The following is a 22,646-nucleotide window of genomic DNA, read 5'->3' on the forward strand; positions in this document are numbered from 1 at the left end:
ACCACGCCCAGCTAGTTTTTTTGTATTTTTTTTAGTAGAGACGGGGTTTCCCCGTGTTAGCCAGGATGGTCTCCATCTCCTGACCTGGTGATCCGCCTGTCTCGGCCTCCCAAAGTGCTAGGATTACAGGCTTGAGCCACCACGCCCGGCCCTACTCAATATTTTCTATAAATTCCTCATTTAAAAAATGTTTTACAACTCTAGCTCTTCAGATATTAGAAAGAGATGTCCTAACAAAAACAAATAAAAGGAAGTCAATGTATATTAGTTCACTTAGCCATTGTTTCTTCCTTCCCAATATTCACAAGTGTTTCACTAAGAAAAATATTAAAAGAACAAACAAAAGTGAAAATTTGGGTGATAGCTTTTTAGAAAGCAATTATTCAATTGAACATTTACTTAAATTGAATCAAATAATTCAATTAAAGTTTAATAATTTGATTAAGCAATTACCTAACTCAATTAATTTAATTAACTTTTTAAAAAATCTTATTTAAGAATAAGTTAGGGCATGGAATTTATAAAACAACAAAAATTACATCACTGACCCCCAAACAAGCTTTATTTTCTATTTCGATTTAGTATACAAAATTTTTTAAAAATATGATATGTAATAAAAAATCTGGATTACTTTATTAATTTTAAAATATTTTCTAATTAAATAGGATCATAAATTCATGTTTAATATAAAGTTAGTATAGAACAACAATTTTTCATTTTTAAAATAGAATAGGAAATGACAATTTTTAAATAAAATTTCAAAAATTACCTTCAAATAAACTGAGGTCTCTTCGTAGCCGTGGTCCATAAAGCCCTTCTAAAATACTCTCAAAACCTGTGTTTTTAAAGAGAGAAAAGTATATTAACTACTAGAAAAGTTATGTTTTACAATTTAAAGTCATAAACTCTGTATCAATCAGCAAATTAATTTAACATATCAGAAGTATTTTTCCTCTAGCTGCATTAAGCTGAACTAGGCAATATACAATATAACAGTCACACAATGACTACCAGAAATTACATGACTGTAAAGAAATTAAAATATCAAAATGCAAATATTCACTACTAAAACAACTAAACAACTTTATCATTTAGAAATATTCCTGGGTAAAATATTATGGGCAGATTTTGTATGTAATAATCTTGTAGAGAGGGGAAGAATAATTAGAAGACCATGTATTATAATTGTTTACATTTGTGTTAAAAAAGTAAATACAAAAAAATAGCATCTTTAACATCAATTACAAGAATGAGTATATGAGTGTCAATAGGGAGAAATCTTTCTGTTAAATATATGATGCATACAATTTAAACTTACTTGTAAAAATGAAAACACAACAATTTGGTCATTGCTATAGATTGCCCTAAATTTTAGGTAAAAAAAATTACTGAAAATCTTGTCAAGTTAACAAAACCCTAGTTTATTAATTTCTCAAAAATACACTTTCTGGACATACTAGTTTTAAGATTTTACAATTTTTGACTTTGAAGTAACATATTTAATTTTAAGCAACAATCAACTACAGACATCCAAAGAAAAAAAAAATACAATCCTGATGGCAAAATAATTGAGAAGCTAAGAAAAGGAACTAATGTAAGCCATGTGTGGATTTGGGAGGAAAAAACTAAACACAGCATGACAGACCCTATAAATCAAAGAAAAAGTAGATTTTCTCAGTGGTATTCCTAAATTATAAAACATTATTAATACTTCTACAGAAATATTTTATAAGTTGTAAGATGCTTTTGAAAAACATTAACATCTCCAAAATCAAGAGTCATCTTAAAATCTACTGTCATAGTAAAAAACTAGCTACAGGTTTTCATTTAATAAAACATGAACTACTGATGCATCCTACAACTAATAATATCTTAGATTTCACAAAGTAAGGTAGCTATCATGATACTTGGTAAATATGTAATGAAATAAAATCTTTTGTGAAATGACAGTACTAGTTCCCATGAGCAGAAATTTCCTGGTAAAAAAGTGAATGAACTACCTACTGCCTGAGCAAGCTATCACACTGGGTAGAGACTCAGACAGATTAAGCCCAAATCCTTCTATAGAAGGGTTATTCTATTTTATAGTAGAAGATACTCTATTTTTCTGTCATCGACTTGCTTCAAAAATATTACTGCACTTGTGAGCATCTGTTGCTGATAACACAGTTCCTAAGACTGATCAAAAGTGTATTAGTTGGTCTCATTATAGTGTTCATGCCACTAACTCTCTTCTGCATTTTATGTCTCTTTGGCTTTCTTTACTGCATTTTAGTTAATTTCTTCTACTATAAATTCCACTTCATGAAATTCTTATGGTTCAAACTGCTGACAAATACATCTTTTTGTTTAAAAAAAGTCAACTTTATTGAGGTATAATTTTCATATAATACAAGGTATCCATTTTAAAAATAAAGTTCAGTAACTTTTGAAAATCCATACTTTCATTTTGCCAAGAACACAACCAAGACAGAAATTATTTCCATCAACTCAAATGGTACCCTTGTGACCTTCTGAGTAATTACCTGGAACATCCCAAACCCCTTTCCAAAGCATCTTTTCTCCTGTAATGGCTTTACTTGGTTTTGGTAAGAGTAATGCCGGCCTCATAAAGAAAACTGGGAAATGATCCAACCTTCACCATTTTTTGAGTTTGTGTACTGTAATATTTATTAATTATTAATCAGACTTGGAGCTCTCTTTGTGGTGAAATTTTAATCATAAGCCCAGTTTTTAAAACTAAAAAAACTATTCAGGCTATCAATTTCTTATTAATTCAGTTTTGGTAATTTGTATAAATTACAGCACTTATTGGCAAAAAGTTGCTCAAAAAATTCTTTTAATACCTTTTGAACATCTGAAGAATCTGTAGTCATGTCCCTCTTTCATTCCTGATACCAGTTTAGGTATCTTCTCTCCTTTTTCACTGATTACTTGACTAAAAATTGAGTAATTTTATTGATCTTTCTACAAAAGATCAACTTTTGATTTCAATTATTTTCCTTCTTGATCACTCATTTTCTATGTTTTTCATTTCTGCCCTTTCCTCTTTATATCCTTCTTTCTAATTATTTTTTATTGTCACTCAAACTTATTTTTCTAAGTTTTTAAGGTGGAAGCCTAGATCATTGATTTGAGACCTTTGTTCTTTTCCAATAAAATCATTTAAAGCTATAAATTCCCCTCTATTCACTACATTAGCTCTATTCCATAAACTGTGATATACTGTCTCTTTATTTTCATTTAGCTCAAATTGTTTATAATTTCCCTTGTGATGCCTTATTTTACCCATAGGATATAAATGTGTTGCTTAATTTCAAATATTTAGGTATTGTTCAGAAATCTTTCTCTTTGCTGAATTCTTTTTTTTGTTTTTTGAGACAGAATCTCGTTCCGTCACCCAGGCTGGAGTGCAGTGGCGCGATCTCGGCTCACTGCAACGTCCACCTCCTGGGTACATGCGAATTCTCCTGCCTCAGCCTCCTGAGTAGCTGGGATTAAAGGCACATGCCATCATGCCCAGCTGTTTTTGTATTTTTAGTATGTATGTATGTATGTATGTATGTTGGCCAGGCTGGTCTCAAACTCCTGACCTCAGGTGATCCACCCATCTCAGCCTGCCAAAAGTGCTTGGATTAGACATGAGCCACTGGGCCTAGCCTGTTATTGAAATGTACAAGATTCTTTGAGGTTGTAAAACATGTAAGATTACATGTAAAAATGACTGTAACATTACAGTCATTCCAAATTTCCTGAAACTGAATTTATGGATAGCATATGATCTACACTGGTGAATATTCCATGTAACACAGAAAAGAATGTGTCTGTACTTATTGGGAAGAATGTACTATAAATGTTAATTAGGATTTAGCTGATTGATAATGTTCTTTGGGTCTTTTATCTCTCATGATTTTCTGGCCTTTCTCCTTTTCTGCCAATTTTCCTTCATGTATTTTGATACTCTGTTATTGGGTACATTTATATTGCATATTTTATGTCCCCTCTGTGAATTGGCATCGTCATTATAAAATGCTCCTCCTTGTCCTTGTTCTGAATTCTATTGTGTCTACTGTTATATCAGCTACACCCGCTTTCTTACGATTAGCAGCATTTTCATTACGTATTTTTTTTCCAATTCTTTAACTTTTAACCTATGTCTTTATATTCAAATTGAGTTTCTTGTGGACAACAGAGTTGAAACTTGCATTTTTATCCAGTCTGAAAATATCTGTTTTTTGAGGACAGTGTTTAGACCATTAAAATTGAATGTATTAAAATTGTTGGGTTTATATCTACCATCTTATTTGCTATTTATTTCCTCTGTTATATATCCCTCCCTATTCTCCACTCTACAACATTATTTTAAGTTAAATGAGAAGTTTGAGGTATTCCATTTTGTTGCCACCATAAACTTAATAGCTATACCTCTTCTAGATTTTTTAGGGCTTGCCCTAAGGTTTACAAAATTCACTTTGGCTTTTCAACATCTACTTTAAAACATTATAGTACTACTTAGTATGTAAGAATCAATACATAGTATGCAAGAATAAAATCTCATTATATATAACTTACTTAAAAACATTTTAAATACATTAAAACATTAGAAAGTCTTTTAAATTTACTCACAATGTCACTTTTTGTGTGTGTTTGTAAACCTATACTTAAAGATCTTCTACTAGCTACCGTTTTTCTTAAAAGACAAAATCATTTGTCTCAATTTTTAAAAAAATGTTGTTTTGGGTATAAAGTTGTAGGATGACAGTTTTTTTTTTTGGCACACTGAAGATATGCTTTAAGTGTCCAGTGGTTTGCATAGTTGCTGGCAAGTTTACAATCTTTCTTTCCCCTGTTCCTCTGTACATCATAATGTGCCTTTTTCTCTGACTGCTTTTAAGATTTTCTTTTTATCACTGATTTTCAGCAGTTCAATGATTATGTGTCTTGGCATGGTTTTCCTGGTTGAGCTCACTAACTCTGCAGAATTATTTTGATTATTTATTGAGTTCACTAAATCTGCAGAATTATTTTGATTTCTATGGCAGATTAGTTTCTATTTTCTAGACTTTCATGAGAATCGAATCTTACAGAACAGACTCTCTTTTGGGGGGGCTGGTCTTTTTCACTCAATAGAATAATTTTGAGCTTTATTTGTTGCTGGTTATCACTAGTTTATTTCTCAGTATATTCCATTATATCAGATATACTACAATTTTTAATCTATTCAGAAGTTGGTGGATATATGTTTTCATTTTTCTTGTGCAAATAATTAACAGTGCAATTGTAGGGTTATATAGTAGGATTATGTTTAGTTTTTTAAGAAACTAAACTGTTTTCAAAATTATTGTATCATTTTACATTCCTGCCATCTGCCATCCATGTATGAAAGTTACCATGGCTGATTCACATCCCAATCACCACTTGGTTAGTTGTGTTTTTCTTTTGCTTTCTATAAATAAGTAAGTAAATAAATAAATAAATAAATGGAGTGATTTGTAGAAAACATTCTAATATCCTCATGTCTCCATGTGGTTTTAATATGTATTTCCCTATTGACCATCTTTTCACAGGCTTACTTCAGATACCTCTGTTCAAATCATTTGCAAAATTTTTAATTGGGTTGTCAGACATTTTATCATAACATTATAAGAGCCTTTCCTATTTTGTTTTTAAATATATTCTGGATACAATTCCTTTGTCTAATAATATATGTTGTGAATATTTCTCCTAGTCTATCATTTGCATTTTTGTTTTCTTAATGGTGTTTCCCAAAGAACAAAAGTTGTTAATTTTGATAATTTACCCAGTTTTTCTTTTTTTTTTCTTTTTTATTTTATTTTTATTTTTTTAATTTTTTTTCTTTTTTATTATTATTATACTTTAAGTTGTAGGGTACATGTGCATAACGTGCAGGTTTGTTACATATGTATACTTGTGCCATGTTGCTGTGCTGCACCCATCAACTCGTCAGCACCCATCAACTCGTCATTTACATCAGGTATAACTCCCAATGCAATCCCTCCCCCCTCCCCCCTCCCCATGATAGGCCCCAGTGTGTGATGTTCCCCTTCCCGAGTCCAAGTGATCTCATTGTTCAGTTCCCACCTATGAGTGAGAACATGCGGTGTTTGGTTTTCTGTTCTTGTGATAGTTTGCTAAGAATGATGGTTTCCAGCTGCATCCATGTCCCTACAAAGGACACAAACTCATCCTTTTTTATGGCTGCACAGTATTTTCTTTACAGTGTTTTTTTCTGCTCTAACGATCATTTTCTTTACCCCAAGGATGCAAAGGCTTTCTCCTAAAAGTTATCGAGATTTAAATTTTACATTTAGGTCTGTGGCCCATTTTGATTACATTTTGTGGATGGTGTGAGAGGACTGATTTTTTTTTTGTTTCTGTATTGGTATCTATTTGATGCACAAACCATTTGTTTCTACCCTAAATCCTCCATTTCCCTCTTATTATGTTCATGTTATCTTTTTAGTCCTTGAACATAACTTAGCAAACCTTAATAGCAGTTTTAATATACTTCTTTGCAATTTCTATCATCTATTATTTCTGGTTCTATTTCTACTGATGGTATTTCCCCCAATTATGAATTGTATTTTTCTGCTTTTTTGCATATCTAGTACTTTTGCTTGAATGCCAGACATTGTGAATTTTATATTGTGAGTGCAGGGTTCCCCATTTTTAAAGGGAGTCAGACCATGTTTACTCAGGAAGGTAAGTTACTTAAAGTTCATTTTGGGGTTTTTAAGGAAGGTTTTTAAAGGGCTGGGCACAGTGGCTCATGCCTATAATACCAAGACCTTGAGAGGCTGAGGTTAAGAAGATTGCTTGAGACCAAGAGTTTGAGACCAGCATGGCCAACAAAGCAAGACCCCTTCTCTACAAAAACATCTAAAAACTTAGCCCAGAGTGGTGGCACACACCTATAGTCTCAGCCAATTGGGTGGCTGAAGTGAAGGAATGCTTGAGCCAGGAGTTGGGAGTCTGAAGTGAGCTATGATCACATCACTGCACACTAGTCTGGACAATAGAGCGAGACCTTGTCTCAAAAAGAAAAAAAACCAAAAGTTTAGCTTTCTTGGCTTCGATGACTGCTTTCACTTTGGGTGGTGGGAACTTGAATCATGATTGCCAGTCCTGTATAAGTTCTGAAAATTGTTTGCATTATATGTCCCAGAAACTGCTTTCCCAAAGGTGTTATTTGTCAGGTTTTATGGATGTCACCCTACACACACGAACTGGTTTTCAGCCAGATTCAAGGGCACCGCTGCATGCTGATTTCTTGAGCTCTTTCTCTCTGCAGCTCTCTCCGTTCTGGTACAATGACCTCATAAATTCCAGCCACTCACAATACACTAAAGGCAGATCTCTGCCTTCTTAAGTCAGCAAGCCCACTGGGCTCTTTTTAGGCCAACCCTGTCTGTGCTATAATCTGCAAATTACCTACAAGCAAAAAAGCTGGCATGATCATATGGCCTAAATCATTAGTTTCCTTATTCTCAGGGACCAGTTTTGTGCTCCCTGTTTTCCACTGTCTGTGCATATGTGGTCCAGTTTCCCAGCTGTCTACAGGAGAAGGTAAGTCCAAACTCTGTTACTCCCTCATGCACAGAGGTAGACGTTCATCCTCTGACTTGTTAATTTCAACAATTTATACAAGCTTTATGCTGTTTTTTCAAAACTTAAAAACTTTTTAATAGCTCTCCATACCTTGCAGTTATCTAGGTCTATAATTTATTTCTTTAAATATGAAATATTATAAAAATCAGTATTAAAAATTAACTTGGTATCCAATCATTTCAATACTTTTTCTTGAGTGAGTCTGTTTCTGCAGTCTGATGGCTCTTGCTCATCTTGCCTTGTTTCTTCATGCAATTAATTCAGTACTTACTGGCTTTTGCCCTCAAAAGATCAAATTTTCTAAGGCCTAGAATGGAAGTGCTCTCCCCCAGAGAGTTCTAGCACCCAGTACCCTTGAGCAAACTAAGATACATGGCAAGGGGGAAACAGGCTGGCTGCAGATGGAATTAAGGTTGTTTATCAGCTGACCTTAAAATAAGATTATCCTGGTGGATTCAACATAATCACAAGGGTCCTTATATGGGGAAGGAGGAGGCAGAGTGGTCAGAAAAAGAGAGATGAAATTGTGAAAGAATCAACCAGCACTGCTGGCTTTGGAAATAAAAGACTTCATGCCATGGAATGCTAGCAGCCTGCAAACGTTGGGAAATGCAAGAAAATTGATTCTGACCTGGACCTTTCCATAAAGGAACATGTCCCTGCCTACAGTTTGATAATAGCCCAGTGAGACCCATTTTAGACCTCTGACCTCCAGAACTGTAAGATACTAAATTTGTCATGTGCCACTAAACTTGTGGTATTCATTACAACACTAATAGGAAACTCATCCCTGCTTCAAACTAATTTCATGACTTGAAGTTCCTTGATTGACTCAGGGTACAGATCTACTAGAGGGCTGGTCTGTGGCAAGTTCAATATTTGATATTTTCTACCTTTACTTTTCTTTTCCTGCTCTGATCATCACCAAGGCAAGCTTTTGGGACTGGGGAAAGGCAAGATGATTTACATCCACTTGCGTTTATCCTAAAGCATAATTCTTTGATGTCGCAGCTTAATGTAAAGACGATCTCCCATAGAACTATTTGGACAGGCTATGGCACTAGAATTGTGATCCTCTTGTTTAAACAGCCATGAAAACACAAATATGTGGTACTAACAAAGACTTCAAGCTTAAGCAGCTTTTTACCTCTCATTTTCTACTTACCTCTGAAATTAGCTTGCGTATTCTCAACTGTCTTTTTAATTCTTAGCCATTTGAAACTTTTTAAAAATCCAGCACTTTTCATTTTTAGAAGAAAGGTTGATTTAGAGCATGAGTCCTCAACCCCCAGGGCCATGGACCAGTACCAGTCTGTGGCCTGTTAGGAAAGGGACTACACAGCAGGAGGTGAGCAGCGGGCAAGCAAGCATTACCTCCTGAGCTGTGCCTCCTGTTAGATCAGATTCTCACAGGAATATGAGCCCTATTGTCAACTGCACTTGTGAAGTATTCTGGATTGTGTACTCCTTATGAGAATCTAATGCCTAATGATCTCAGGTGGAACAGTTTCATCCCAAAACCATGCCCCTGTCCATGGAAAACCTGTCTTTCATGAAACTGGCCCCTGCTGCCAAAAAGGTTAGGGACCACTGATTTAGATAACTTAACCCTTCCAAAGACCAAAATTCATAGTTCTTTAAGATTGATCATACTATAGAGTTCATTTGTATAAGTACATAGTTACCCATTTCCCTACTGAAAGCTAGATAACTTTTTTGTTGTTATTGTTATTACAAACATTGCTGTATTGGAACCTTCCATAAATGGCTTATCCTGTCCGACTGGTAGTTTCTACTGAGTAGAAATCTTTAAGTAGGATTACTTGACCCTAGAGTATGAATATTTTAAACTTTACTACAATAAATATTGCATTGTATGGCTGAATCATCTTAACAATCTTACCAACAATATTTGAGTTCCTATTGTCCCCAAATGGTCACCAAAAGTTATCATCAGACTTCATATTTGTCCAACTCATGAATACAAAATTATTCCCATTTTAATTTGCAGTTCTCTGATTATTGAGTTTCAGTATATTTTAAATATTCTACTTTCAGATTTCCTTTAGCCAGACATGGTGGCTCACGACTGTAATCCCAGTACTTTGGGAGGCTGAGGTGGGCAGAGTGCTTGAGTCCGGGAAACATGGCGAAATCTCATCTCTCTATATATATATTAAAAAAAAATTAGCTTGGAGTGGTGGCATGCACCTGTAGTCCCAGCCACTCAGGAGGCTGAAGTGCAAGGATCACCTGAGCCCAGGAGGCTGAGGCTGCAGTGAGCTAAGCCATGATCACGCTCCTGCACTCTAGCCTGGATGACAGGCTAGAGTCATCCAGGCTTTTCTTATTACTTTTATTTTAGGTTCAGGGGTACATGTGCAAGTTTGTTATATAGGCAAACTGATGTCACAGGGGTTTGGTGTAGACTATTTCATCACCTGGGTAATAAGTCTAATACCTAATAGTTATTTTTTCTGATCCTCTTGCTCCTTACACCCTCCATCCTCAAGCAGGTCCCAGTGTCTGTTGCTCCCCTCTTTGAATCCATGTGTTCTCATCATTTATATGGTAGAATATGTGGTATTTGATTTTCTGTTCCTGTGTTAGTTTGCTAAGGATGATGGCCTCCAGCTCCATTTACGTCCCTGCAAAGGACATGAGCTTGTTCTTTTTCATGGCTGCACAGTATTCCATGGGGGGGGGGTGTGTATATATGCATATATATGTATACATACATATGTATATACATATATGTGTATATCTATGAGTATGTATATATACATATATGTGTATATATATGTGTGTGTGTATATATACGTATACACACACACCCCAAATTTTCTTTATCCAATCTATCAGTGATGGGTATTTAGGTTGATTCCATGTCTCTACTATTGTGAATAGTGCAGCAATGAACATATGCGTGCATGTGTCTTTTACAATACAACAGTTCATATTCGTTTGGGCATACACCCAGTAATGGGATTGCTGGTTTGAATGGTAGTTCTGCTTTCAGCTCTTTGAGGAACTGCCCATAATGCTTTCCACAATGGTTGAACTAATTTATCCTCCCACCAAGTGTGTAAGTGTTCTGTTTTCTCCACAACCTTGCCAGCATGGTATATTTTTACTTTTTAGTAACAGCCATTCTGACTGGTGTGAGATATTATCTCACTGTGGTTTGATTTGTATTTATCCAATAATCAGTGATATTGAGCTTGTTTTCATACACTTGTTGGCTGCATGCACACCTTCTTTTGAAAAGTGTCTGTTCATGTCCTTTGCCCACTTTTTAATGGAATTTTTTTTTCTTGTAAATTTAAGTTCCTTATAGATGCTGGAAATTAAACCTTTGTCAGATGCATAGTTTGCAAATATTTTCTCCCATTCTGCAGGTTGTCTCTTTACTCTGTTGATAGTTTCTTTTGCTGTGCAGAAGCTCTTTAATTAGTTCCCATTTGCCAATTTTTGCTTTCACTGCAATTGCTTTTGGCATCTTTGTCATGAAATCTTTGCCATGCCTGTGTCCTAAATGGTACTGCCTAGGTTGTCTTCAAGGCTTTTTATAGTTTTGGGTTTTACATTTAAGTCTTTAATTCATCTTGAGTTAATTTTTGTATAAAGTATAAGGTGGGGGTCTAGTTTCAATTTTCTGCACATGGCTAGCCAGTTATCCCAGCACCATTTATTGAAAAGGAAGTCCTTTCCTCATTACTTGTTTTTGTTAGCTTTGTTGAAGATAAGACAGTTGTAGGTATATGGCCTTATTTCTGTGCTCTCTATTCCATCCAATTGGTCTATATGTCTAGTTCTGTATCAGTACCATGTTGTCTTGGTTACTGTAGTCCTGTGGTATAGTTTGAAGTCAGGTAATGTGATGCCTCTAGCTTTGTTCTTTTTGCTTAGGATTGCCTTGGCTATTCAGGCTCTTTTTTGGTTCAATACAAATTTACAAATAGTAGTTTCTAGTTCTGTGAAGAATGTTATTGACAGTTTGATAGAAATAGCAGTGAATCTGTAAATTGCTTAGGGGAAAATGGTCATTTTAATGATACTGATTCTTCCTATTCATGAGCAAGGAAGGTTTTCCCTTTTGTTTGTGTCATCTCTAACTTATCTGAGTAGTGTTTTGTAATTCTCACTGTAGAGATGTTTCATCTCCCTGGTTAGCTGTATTCCTAGGTATTTTATTCTTTTTGTGGCAACTGTGAATGAGACTGAGTTCCTGATTTGGCTCTCGGCTCGCTGTTGTTGGTGTATAGGAATGAGAGTAATATTTGTATATTGCTTTTGTATCCTGAAATTTTGTTGAAGTTGTTTATCTGCTGCAGGAGCTTCTGGGCTGAGACTATTGGGTTTTCTAGATATAGAATCATGTCATCTATAGACAGGTATAGTTTGACTTCCTCTTTTCATATTTGGATGTGCTTTATTTCTGTCTCTTGTCTGACTACTCTGGCCAGCACTTCCAACATTATGTTGAACAGAAGTGGTGAGAGAGGATATTCTTGTCATGTGTCAGTTTTCAAGGGTAATGCTTCCAGCTTTTGCTCATTCAGTATGATGTTGGCTGTGGGTTTTTCATACGTGGCTCTTATTATTTTGAGGTGTGTTCCTTCAATACCTAGTTTATTGAGAATTTTTAACACGAAGGGAAACTGAATCAATAAATCGAAAGCCTTTTCTGTATCTGCTGAGATAATCACGTGGTTTTTGTCTTTAGTTCTGTTTGTATGATGAATCAAATTTATTGACTTGCATACATTGAACCGATCTTGCATCCCAGGGATAAAGCCTACCTGATAGTGGTGTATTAGCTTTTTGATGTGCCACTGGATTCAGTCTCCAAGTATTTTGTTGAGGATTTTTGCATCTATGTTCATCAAGGATACCATCTTGGAGTTCTCTTATTGTTGTGTCTCTGCCAAGTTTTGGTATCAGGATGATGCTGGCCTCATACAATGAGTTGGGGAGGAGATACTCTTCCTATATTTTTTGGAAGTTTCAGTAGCAATGGTACCAGCTCTTGTTTGTGTATCTGGTAGAATTCGGCTGTGATTCTATCTGGTCCTGAGCTGCTTTAGGTTGGTAGGGTATTCTACTGATTCAATTTAGGAGCTCATTATTGGTCTCTTCAGGGAATCTATTTCTTCCTGGTTCAGTTGTGGGGGGTGGAAATTTATCCATCTTTTCTAGGTTTTCTAGTTTGTATGAATAGGGATGTTTGTAGTCACCTCTGATGGTTATTTGTATTTCCATGGAGTCAGTGGTAACATCATTTGTCTTTTCTAATTGTGCTTATTTAGGTCTTCTCTCTTCTGTATTATCTAGCTAGTGACCTATCTTATTAATTTTTTCAAAAAACAACTCCTGAATTCGCTGATCTTCTGAATGATTTTTCTTGTCTCAATCTCCATCAGTTAAGTTCAGAATTTGGTTATTTCTTGTTTTCTGCTAACTTTGGGGTTAGTTTGCCCTTGCTTCTCTAGTTCTTTTACTTGTGATATTAGGCTATTAATTTGAGATCTTTCTAACTTTTTGATGTGGGCATTTAGTGCTATAAATTTCACTCTTAACACTGTCTTACTTGTGCCCCAGAGATTCTGGTGTGTTGTATTTTTGTTCTCAATAGTTTCATAGAACTTGTTGATTTTTGCTTTAATTTCATTATTTATCCAAAAGCTATTCAGGAGCACATTGTTTTATTTTCATGTAATTGCATAGTTTTGAGTGATTTTTTTAAAGTTTTAATTTACATTTTTATTGAGCTGTGGTCTGAGTTTTTAGTATGATTTTCATTCTTTTGCATTTGCTGAGGATTGTTTTAAGTCCGATTGTGCAGTCAGTTTTAAAGTATGTGATGTGCCATGTGCCATGTGGTGATGAGAACTATGTATACTCTTGTTTTGGGATGGAGAGTCCTGTAGAGGTCTATCAGATCCATTTGGTCCAATGCTGAATTCAGGTCCTGAATATCTTGTTAATTTTCTCCCTTGATGATCTAATACCCTCAGGTGAGTGCTGAACTTTCCCATTTTTATCGTGTGGGAGTGTAAATATCTTTGTAGGTCTCTAAGAATTTGCTTTATGAATTTGGTTGCTCCTCTGCTGGGTGCAAGTATATCTAGAATAGTTAGGTCTTCTTGTTGAATTGAACCCTTTACCCTTATTTAATGCTCTTCTTTGCCATTTTTGATCGTTGTTGGTTTAAAGTCTGTTTTGTCTGACATTAGGATTACAACCCTGGCTTTTTTCTCATTTCCATTTGTTCGGTAGATTTTCCTCCATCCTTTTATTTTCAGCCTATGGGTGCCACTGTGTGTGAGGTGGGTCTCTTGAAGATGGCATACCACTGGGTCTTGCTTTTTTATCCAGTTTGCTACTCTCTGCTTTTTAAACGGTGCATTTTACCTATTTACATTCAATATCAGTATTGATATGTGTGGATTTGACCCTGTTATTCTGTTGTTGGTTATTATGCTGACTTGTTTGTGTGGTTGCTTTACAGTGTCACTTGTCTGTGTACTTAAGTGTTCCTTTATTGGCTAGTAATGATTTTTCCTTTCTACATTTAATGGTTCTTTTGAGATCTCTCATAAGGCAGGTGTGATGGTAACAAATACCCTCAATATTTGCTTATTTAAAAAGGATCTTATTTCACCTTTGCTTAGGAAGCTTAGTTTGGCTGGATATAAAAATCTTGGTTGAAAATATTTTTATTTAAGAATGTTGAGTGTAAGCCCCAAATCTTTTCTGGTTTGTAGGGTTTCTGCTGAGAGGTCTGCTACTAGCCTGATAGGGTTCCCTTTGTAAATGACCTGCCCCTTCTCTCCAGCTACCTTTAACATTCTTTCATTCTGACACTGGAAAATGTAATGATTACGTATCATAGGTATGACCTTGCACAGAATCTTCCAGGCGTTCTCTGTATCTTCTGAATTTGACTGTTGGCCTCTCTAGTGAGGTTGGTGAGGTTTTCATGGGTGATATCCTGAAATATGTTTTCCAGGTTGTTTTCTATTTCCCTGTCCCTTCCAGGGATGCCAGTGATTTGTAGGTTTGGCCTCTTTACATAATCCCATATTTGTTGGAGACTGTGTTCATTCCTTTTCGTTCTATTTTCTTTGTCTGACTGTCTTATTTCAGAAAGCCAGTCTTCAAGTTCCGAGATCACTTCCTCAGCTTGGTCTATTCTGCTGTTACTACTTATGACTGCATTGTGATATTCTTGTAGTGTGTTTTTCTGCTCTATCAGATCAGTTAGGTGTGTTGCTTGTTTGTTTATTTATACTGGCTATTTTGTCTTTCAGCTCCTATATCATTTTATTGTGATTCTTACTTTCTGTTGATTGGGTTTTGCTGTTCTCCCGAATCTCAATGATTTTTTTTTTCTATCTATATTCTGAATTCAATTATTGCTATTTCAGCTTTGGCCACTTCTCAACCGAACTGTTGGCCTTTTAAGAATTCAGGCATAGTTTTATGTATTCTGGGTAATAACTATCAAAGTCATAAATTGCAAACATTCCCAATTATGACTTAACTTTTCATTTTGTTTTTGAGTGGTTCTTTTGGTTTAGTGTACCATAGTTTAACCTTTTTTTGTATCTTGTTTTATGGTTTATTTTTTCTTACGTAAGAAAAATTTTTGAAAGTCGAAAATAATTTTACATGTGAATACGAGTGTGCATTTGGTTTTTCACATGTGGTTCTTTAATATGTTGGAATTAATTTTTTCTTATAAACTTATAAACAGTATAAAACAGAAAATCAATTTTATCTGAAGCACCATTCGATTTCAGGCCACTTTCATTACTCATGAAGTCTCAAAATGATGTGGGTCTGTATTTCTTGTCCATTCATAGCTTTATTGAGATAGAATTTGCTACCATACACCAAAAGAGGGATATAGACGAATGGAACAGAACAGAGTACTCAGAAATAATACCACACATCTACAACCATGTGATCTCTGACAAACCTGAGAAAAACAAGAAATGGGGAAAGGATTCCCTATTTAATAAATGGTGCTGGGAAAACTGGCTAGCCATAAGTAGAAAGCTGAAACTGGATCCCTTCCTTACACTTTATAAAAAAATTAATTCAAGATGGATTAGAGACTTAAATGTTAGACCTAAAACCATAAAAACCCTAGAAGAAAACCTAGGCAATACCATTCAGAACATAGGCATGGGCAAGGACTTCATGTCTAAAACACCAAAAGCAATGGCAAGAAAAGCCAAAATTGACAAATGGGATCTAATTAAACTAAAGAAATTCTGCACAGCAAAAGAAACTACCATCAGAGTGAACAGGCAACCTACAGAATGGGGAAATTTTTGCAATCAACTCATCTGGCAAAGGGTTAATACCCAGAATCTACAAAGAACTCAAACAAATTTACAAGAAAAAAACAAACAACTCCATCAAAAAGTGGGCAAAGGATATGAACAGACACTTCTCAAAAGAAGACATTTATGCAGCCAACAGACATATGAAAAAAGGCTCATCATCACTAGCCATCAGAGAAATGCAAATCAAAACCACAATGAGATACCATCTCACACCAGTTAGAATGGCAATCATTAAAAAGTCAGGAAACAACAGGTGCTAGAGAGGATGTGGAGAAATAAGAACACTTTTACACTGTTGGTGGGACTGTAAACTAGTTCAACCATTGTGGAAGACAGTGTGGCGATGCCTCAAGGATCTAGAACTAGAAATACCATTTGACCCAGTCATCCCATTACAGGGTATATACCCAAAGGATTATAAATCATGCCGCTATAAAGACACATGCACACGTATGTTTATTGTGGCACTATTCACAATAGCAAAGACTTGGAACCAACCCAAATGTCCATCAGTGACAGACTGGATTAAGAAAATGTGGCACATACACACCATGGAATACTGTGCAGCCATAAAAAAGGATAAGTTTGTGTCCTTTGTAGGGACATGGATGAAGCTGGAAACCATCATCCTCAGCAAACTATTGCAAGGACAGAAAACAAAACACTGCATGTTCTCACTCATAGGTGGGAACTGAACAATGAGATCACTTGGACACAGGAAGGGGAACACCACACACTGGAGCCTGTTGTAGGGTTGGGGGAGGGGGAACGGATAGCATTAAAAGAAATACCTAATATAAATGATGAGTTAATGGGTGCAGCACACCAACACGGCACATGTATACATAGGTAACAAATGTGCATGTTGTGCACATGTACGCTAGAACATGAAGTATAATTAAAAAAAGAATAATAATTTACTACCATAAAATTCATTCACTTTCCATCTCTATACATTTGCCTTTTCTGATACTGTATATAAAGAGAATGCACTTTTGTGTCTGGTTTCTTTCACTGAGCATAATGTGTCTGAGATTCATCATGTTGTAGCATACATCAGTACTCCAATTCTTTTTATTGCTGAATAGCATTCCATTGTATGGATATACTACATTTGTTTATCGATTTGCTAGCTAATGAAACTTTGGGTTGTCTCCATTTTTTGCTATTTTTTTTGAGACGGAGTCTCGATCTGTCGCCCGGGCTGGAGTGTAGTGGCCAGATCTCAGCTCACTGCAAGCTCCACCTCCCGGGTTTATGCCATTCTCCTGCCTCAGCCTCCCGAGTAGCTGGGACTACAGGCGCCCGCCACCTCGCCCGGCTAGTTTTTTGTATTTTTTAGTAGAGACGGGGTTTCACCGTGTTAGCCAGGATGGTCTCGATCTCCTGACCTCGTGATCCACCCGTCTCAGCCTCCCAAAGTGCTGGGATTACAGGCTTGAGCCACCGCGCTCAGCCTGCTATTGTGAATAAAACTGCTATGAAATTTACATGGAATAGATTTTCATTTCTACTAGGTAGGTCTATAGGAATATAATTGCTGGGTCTATGGTAAGTCTATATTTAACATTTTAAAAAACTGACAAACTGCTTTCCAGAATGCCTGCACCATTCCCATAACAATTTCTCCACATCTTTACCAACACTTTGATTATAGCCATTCTAGTGGATGCAAAGTGCAGTCTCATTTCCCTAGTGACGATGTTGAACATTTTTTCATGTGTTCATTGGCATTTCATGTAAGTTACTTGGTGAAATGTCTATTAAAATTTTTTGCCCATTTTTCAATTGAGTTATTTGTCTTTTCATTATAGAGCTGTAAGAGAGTTATTTTGAACACAAATCCCTTATGAGATATTCATCCATCTGCAAATATTTTCTTCAAGCCTGTGGATTGTCTTTTTCTTCATACAGGATGATATGGTTTGGCTGTGTGTCCCCACCCAAATCTCATCTTGTAGCTCCCGTAATTCCCATGTGGGAGGGACCCAGTGGAAGATGACTGAATTATAGGGGCGGGTCTTTCCCATGCTGTTCTGGTGATAGTGAATAAATCTCTGATATTTGATGGTTTTAAAAATGGGAGTTTCTCTGCACAAAGTTCTCTCTGCCTGTTGCCATCCACGTAAGATGTGACTTGCTCCTCCTTGCCTTCCACCGTGATTGTGAGGCCTCCCCAGCCATGTGGAACTGCAAGTCCAGTAAGCCTCTTTTCTTTTGTAAATTGCCCAGTCTTGGGTATGTCTTTATCAGCAGTGTGAAAACAAACTAATACACAGGATCTCATTCTGGAATTCAGGCTGAGGTCCAGCGGCACTATCACAGCTCACTACTGCACTTCCTGGGCTCGTGTAATCCTCCTGATCCGGCCTCCTGAGTAGCTAGGACCACAGGCATGCACCACCATACCTGGCTTATTTTTTTATTTTAGTAGAGACAAGGTTTCGCTATGTTTCTCATGTTTCTTTGTGACTTTCTTTTTAGACTTTCCATTCATCTGCTCATCTACTCCTAAGCTAACACTGCAGTGTGTTAAACATCACTATTTTATGATTTTAAAAATATTCTTAGTAACATTTTATCATTTCTTTAATAAAGGTCTAGCACATTGTTTATTGGAATTATTCTTGCTTACATTATAGTTTTTATAATCATCAAAAATGTTAACTTAAAAATAATCTTGTTTTTGGCTGGGCATGGCAGCTCACACCTGTAATCCCAGCACTTTAGGATCAAGGAAGGTGGATCACTTGAGGTCAGGAGTTCGAGACCAGCCTGGCCTACATGGCGAAACCCTCTCTCTATGAAAAACACAAAAATCAGCTGGGCGTGGTGGTGTGTGCCTGTAATCCCAGCTTCTCAGGAGGCAAGGCAGGAGAATCACTTGAACTTGGGAGGTGGAGGTTGCAGTGAGGCGAGATCGCGCAACTGCACTCCAGCCTGGGGCACAGACTGAGACTGCATCTCAAAAATAAATGAATAAATACAAAACAAAAACAACCCCTTCTTTTTGGTTTACATGGATGTGGCCAATTTGCATCCAAAACACTTGCTAAACTGACCAGCTTTAATAGTATATCTATAGATTCTCTTACACTTCTATACAAATACCTGTGGAAAACGATAACTGTAATTCCTCTTCCAAATTATTTTCCTTTATTTTATTGTTTTGATGATCTCCTCAAGGTAATGTTAAACAAAACTGGAAATAATGAGCATCCTTTCCATTTTACTGATTACAATGAAATTCTTATAACATTTTGAAGTCACATATAATACTTGCCGTAGATTTTTTGTAGATATCATATCTTTATCAGAATAACGATTTCCTTCTATGGCACCTCTTTTTACTTTGATCCAGAGTAAAAGAATTTGTTAATTGGGCACATGGGGAAAGAGATGGGCAGTGTCAAGGGCAAAATGTTTCAATGACACCAAAACAAGTTTACTGAGTTCGAGATAGTAGCAGCCAGTGAATTACACTAGACTTTATGATTTCAGATATTGAAAAATTCTAGGTACAGAGTCTGCAGAAGTATCTCCCAAACTTTTGGAACACAAGTCCCATCAGTAAAAACTTGACTGTGTACCCTCAATATCTGCATGTATGTTCAAAATAAAAAAGAAAAAGATAAAATTAAAAATACTATAAAATGTTTTCATATTGTTCAAGTCATAAAAATCATTAGTTGATCATTCAAGGCATGTGTATTATTTATTTACCACGATATAACAAAAGACCACAAACTCTGTGCCTTAAAAGAACACAAATTTATTCATCACAGCTCTTTAGGTCAGAAGCCTGGTATGATGTGGCTGGTTGACCAAGCTGAGTTCTCATCTGGAGGTGCCAGGGAAAATCTGCTTCCAAGTTCCTTCTTGTTAGCACAATTTAGTTTGGTGTGGTTGCAGGACAGAGGTCCTCATTCTCTTACTGTCAGCCAAGGGCCATCCTCTAGCTCCTAGAGGCCACCTTTATTACTTAATATGTAGCTCCCTCCATCTTCAAGCCAGCAACTGTGCAGAGAATTTGAATCTCCCACATCCTCTTCTACCACCAGCAGGGAAAAACAAAACAAAACAAAACAAAAAAATCCTCTGCTTAAAAAGGCTCATTTAAGTTTAGGTCAGACCTACTCAGATAATCTCTCTCTTAATGTCAACTGTGCCTTGTAACAAACTAATCATGAGGTGGGGGAGTGGGGTGGGGTGGGAGGGTTGGTCTTGAGGGCTGTCTTAGAATTCTGCCTACTGCATCATGATATGCACTAAGGGTAAAGTTCATTATTAATGACAGTGACTATAAATTCATATATTAAATTCCCATCTTGTTTTTGTTTTTGTTTTTTCTGTGAGAATTCTTTTTATTACAAGTGAACAGGTACAGGTAAGCAGGTCTCGGCTTTCTGCTGGTGGTGTAGCATCTCCACGCAGGGCATCAGCCCTGTCCTGGCCCTGACTGACGACTGCACTATCAGCGTTTAAAGTAAGGATGGCAGATTAAAAACTAGGTGTCAAAGCCACCAGTGAATATGGAAAGATATCTGGCTTTTAGCACACTCATGCCATACTAAAAAGTCCATGATCCTCAAAAATAAAAGGCATTTTGTATGGGGGCACAACAATGATTCGAAAGCAAAATCATGTTCCAGAGTACACACAGAAAAACTACCTTCAAAAAAAATAAAAAAAAAAAAGCTTTTTAAGAGTAAATGTAAGGATAATGAGGTATATTCACATCAATATAACATTTTATAGAAGAGCTTAGGAAAATTAGAGGAAAATTCAAAGAAATAAATTTTTTTAATAAATAAAAGATTAATAAAAGAATTTAAGTTAGTCCTAGTTTACCTAGCATAATCTCTCTTATCACTAGTTAATCCTCCACTCTACTCTGGTGTTCCTCTGTTTCAATTATTCCCCAATACTCTGCTCATTCATTCTTCTTTGCTTTTAAGGCCTCTACTCCTTGTTCTTCTCCATTCCTTCTTCTGTCTAACTCAAATTCTGTGTCTTCAAGGAAAGAGCCTCTAATTAAACCATTCCTCATTAATATCTGTTCATCTTTAAATGCTTACCATACCTATTTGTGTCACACAATTCAAAGTATCTAAGCTATATCAAAGAAGCTTTTCTAATCCCAAATGTAACTGGAGTCAACTGAGTTCAGAAAACTGGGGTTCTGACAGTCACACATTCCAAGTTGGAATATTTGAAATCAGAAATATCTTGGGAAATCTATTATTTCCATAAGCCATTCGGATACATATTTGGCATCTAAACTTATTCCACGATAGCCTCATATTGCTGAATGAACAAACCCAAAACCACAATTGTAAAAACCCATCTCTTTTTAGAACATGTATCCAGATCTCTGGTAAATAAAATACAGTCACCAAATTTATTACAAATAGACAAGAGGCAGAACATGTCTTTTGCCCCTTTCTTAGGGCACAAGACCAGCCATGGACAAAAATCTCAAGCCTGCCCTCCTTTAAAAAGAAAAAAATAAAATATTTTGTAATACCCACTAATACCATATCTGAAGCCCTAAACTTTGCTCAATCTAATCTCTCCTCACCCTCATCCTCACCCTCACAGAGAGGTATATCTGAAATTATGATTACAGAAGTGAAGTACACAAAGTGATGGTGAGATGCAGAGTAATGGATAAAAGGCGAGCAGAGGTAAAACTTTCTGATGACAAGTAATCATACTATAAACTTCAGAATACATACCACAACGTTTTCAATATTCCCCAATCTGCTTATATTAGTTCATTTTTATGCTGCTATGAACAAATACCCACTGGGTAATTTATAAAGGAAAGAGGTTTAATTGACTCTCAGTTCTACACGGCTAGGGAGGCCTCAAGTAACTTGTGATCATGGTGGAAAAGGAAGTAAATGTGTACTTCTTCACATGGCAGCAGGAGAGAGATGTGCTGAGTGAAGTGGGGAAAACCATCAGATCTCGTGAGAACTCACTATCACAAGAACAGCATGAAGGAACCACGCCCATGATCTAATCACCTCCCACAAGGTCCCTCCCCTAACACGTGGGGATTACAATTCAACATGAGATTTTGGGTGGGGACACAGAGCCAGACTATATCACTGCTTATCATAATGCTATTAAAACTGATCTGATGGCTACAAATTTAATGCTGTGTTTTCATAATGAAAATACGTCTGATTTAATTACATTGTATAATTCTGATGCAATGCTTTTCTATCTACCTGTAAATTTACCTATTTATCTGTGAACAGATTCTTAAGTTGCTAGATTCAATTCTACTTTTTGAAATTTGCTTAAGGGTATGCAATTACTATCAGTCAAGGAGCAAATCTGATAACTTTGACCTCCATAACAAACAAACTGACTCTATCTTTTCCTAAGGTCACACTTAACTAGTGAAGTGCTTCTTTACTCAGTACTCAGATGAGAGATCCATTTAAGTGTCACTCACATGCTGGTAAATCCATGCACCATACTCATAAATGTAAAACTGTAATTTATACTTTGTTAGAATTTTGCTATTATGCACTGACTCCTGGGTTTAAATGCAAAAAGACACTAAGACAAAAGGTAACAACACACAGACTTTAGGGTTAGGGGAGACAGGAAAAGATGTCATTTTCCAGAAATGATGATGCCTAA

General features: G+C 36.1%; 1 protein-coding gene across 29 annotated transcripts in view; it reads right to left on the reverse strand.

The window, feature by feature from the left end:
* The window catches only part of LCORL (ligand dependent nuclear receptor corepressor like), a 177,328-nt gene that overhangs the window by 126,088 nt on the left and 28,594 nt on the right, over positions 1-22,646 (reverse strand). For all 29 annotated transcript variants that reach the window (XR_012434727.1, XR_012434724.1, XR_012434723.1 and 26 more), the window contains exon 2: positions 770-835. Coding sequence is in view for 13 of the 29 variants with exons in the window: in XM_045392193.3 (XP_045248128.1) it covers positions 770-835 (66 nt within the window). In the remaining 16 variants the exon portion in view is untranslated. The remainder of the gene's footprint in view (positions 1-769; positions 836-22,646) is intronic.

This window comes from Macaca fascicularis, chromosome 5 (genome assembly GCF_037993035.2).
Source record: "Macaca fascicularis isolate 582-1 chromosome 5, T2T-MFA8v1.1".
Lineage (NCBI taxonomy): Eukaryota > Metazoa > Chordata > Mammalia > Primates > Cercopithecidae > Macaca > Macaca fascicularis.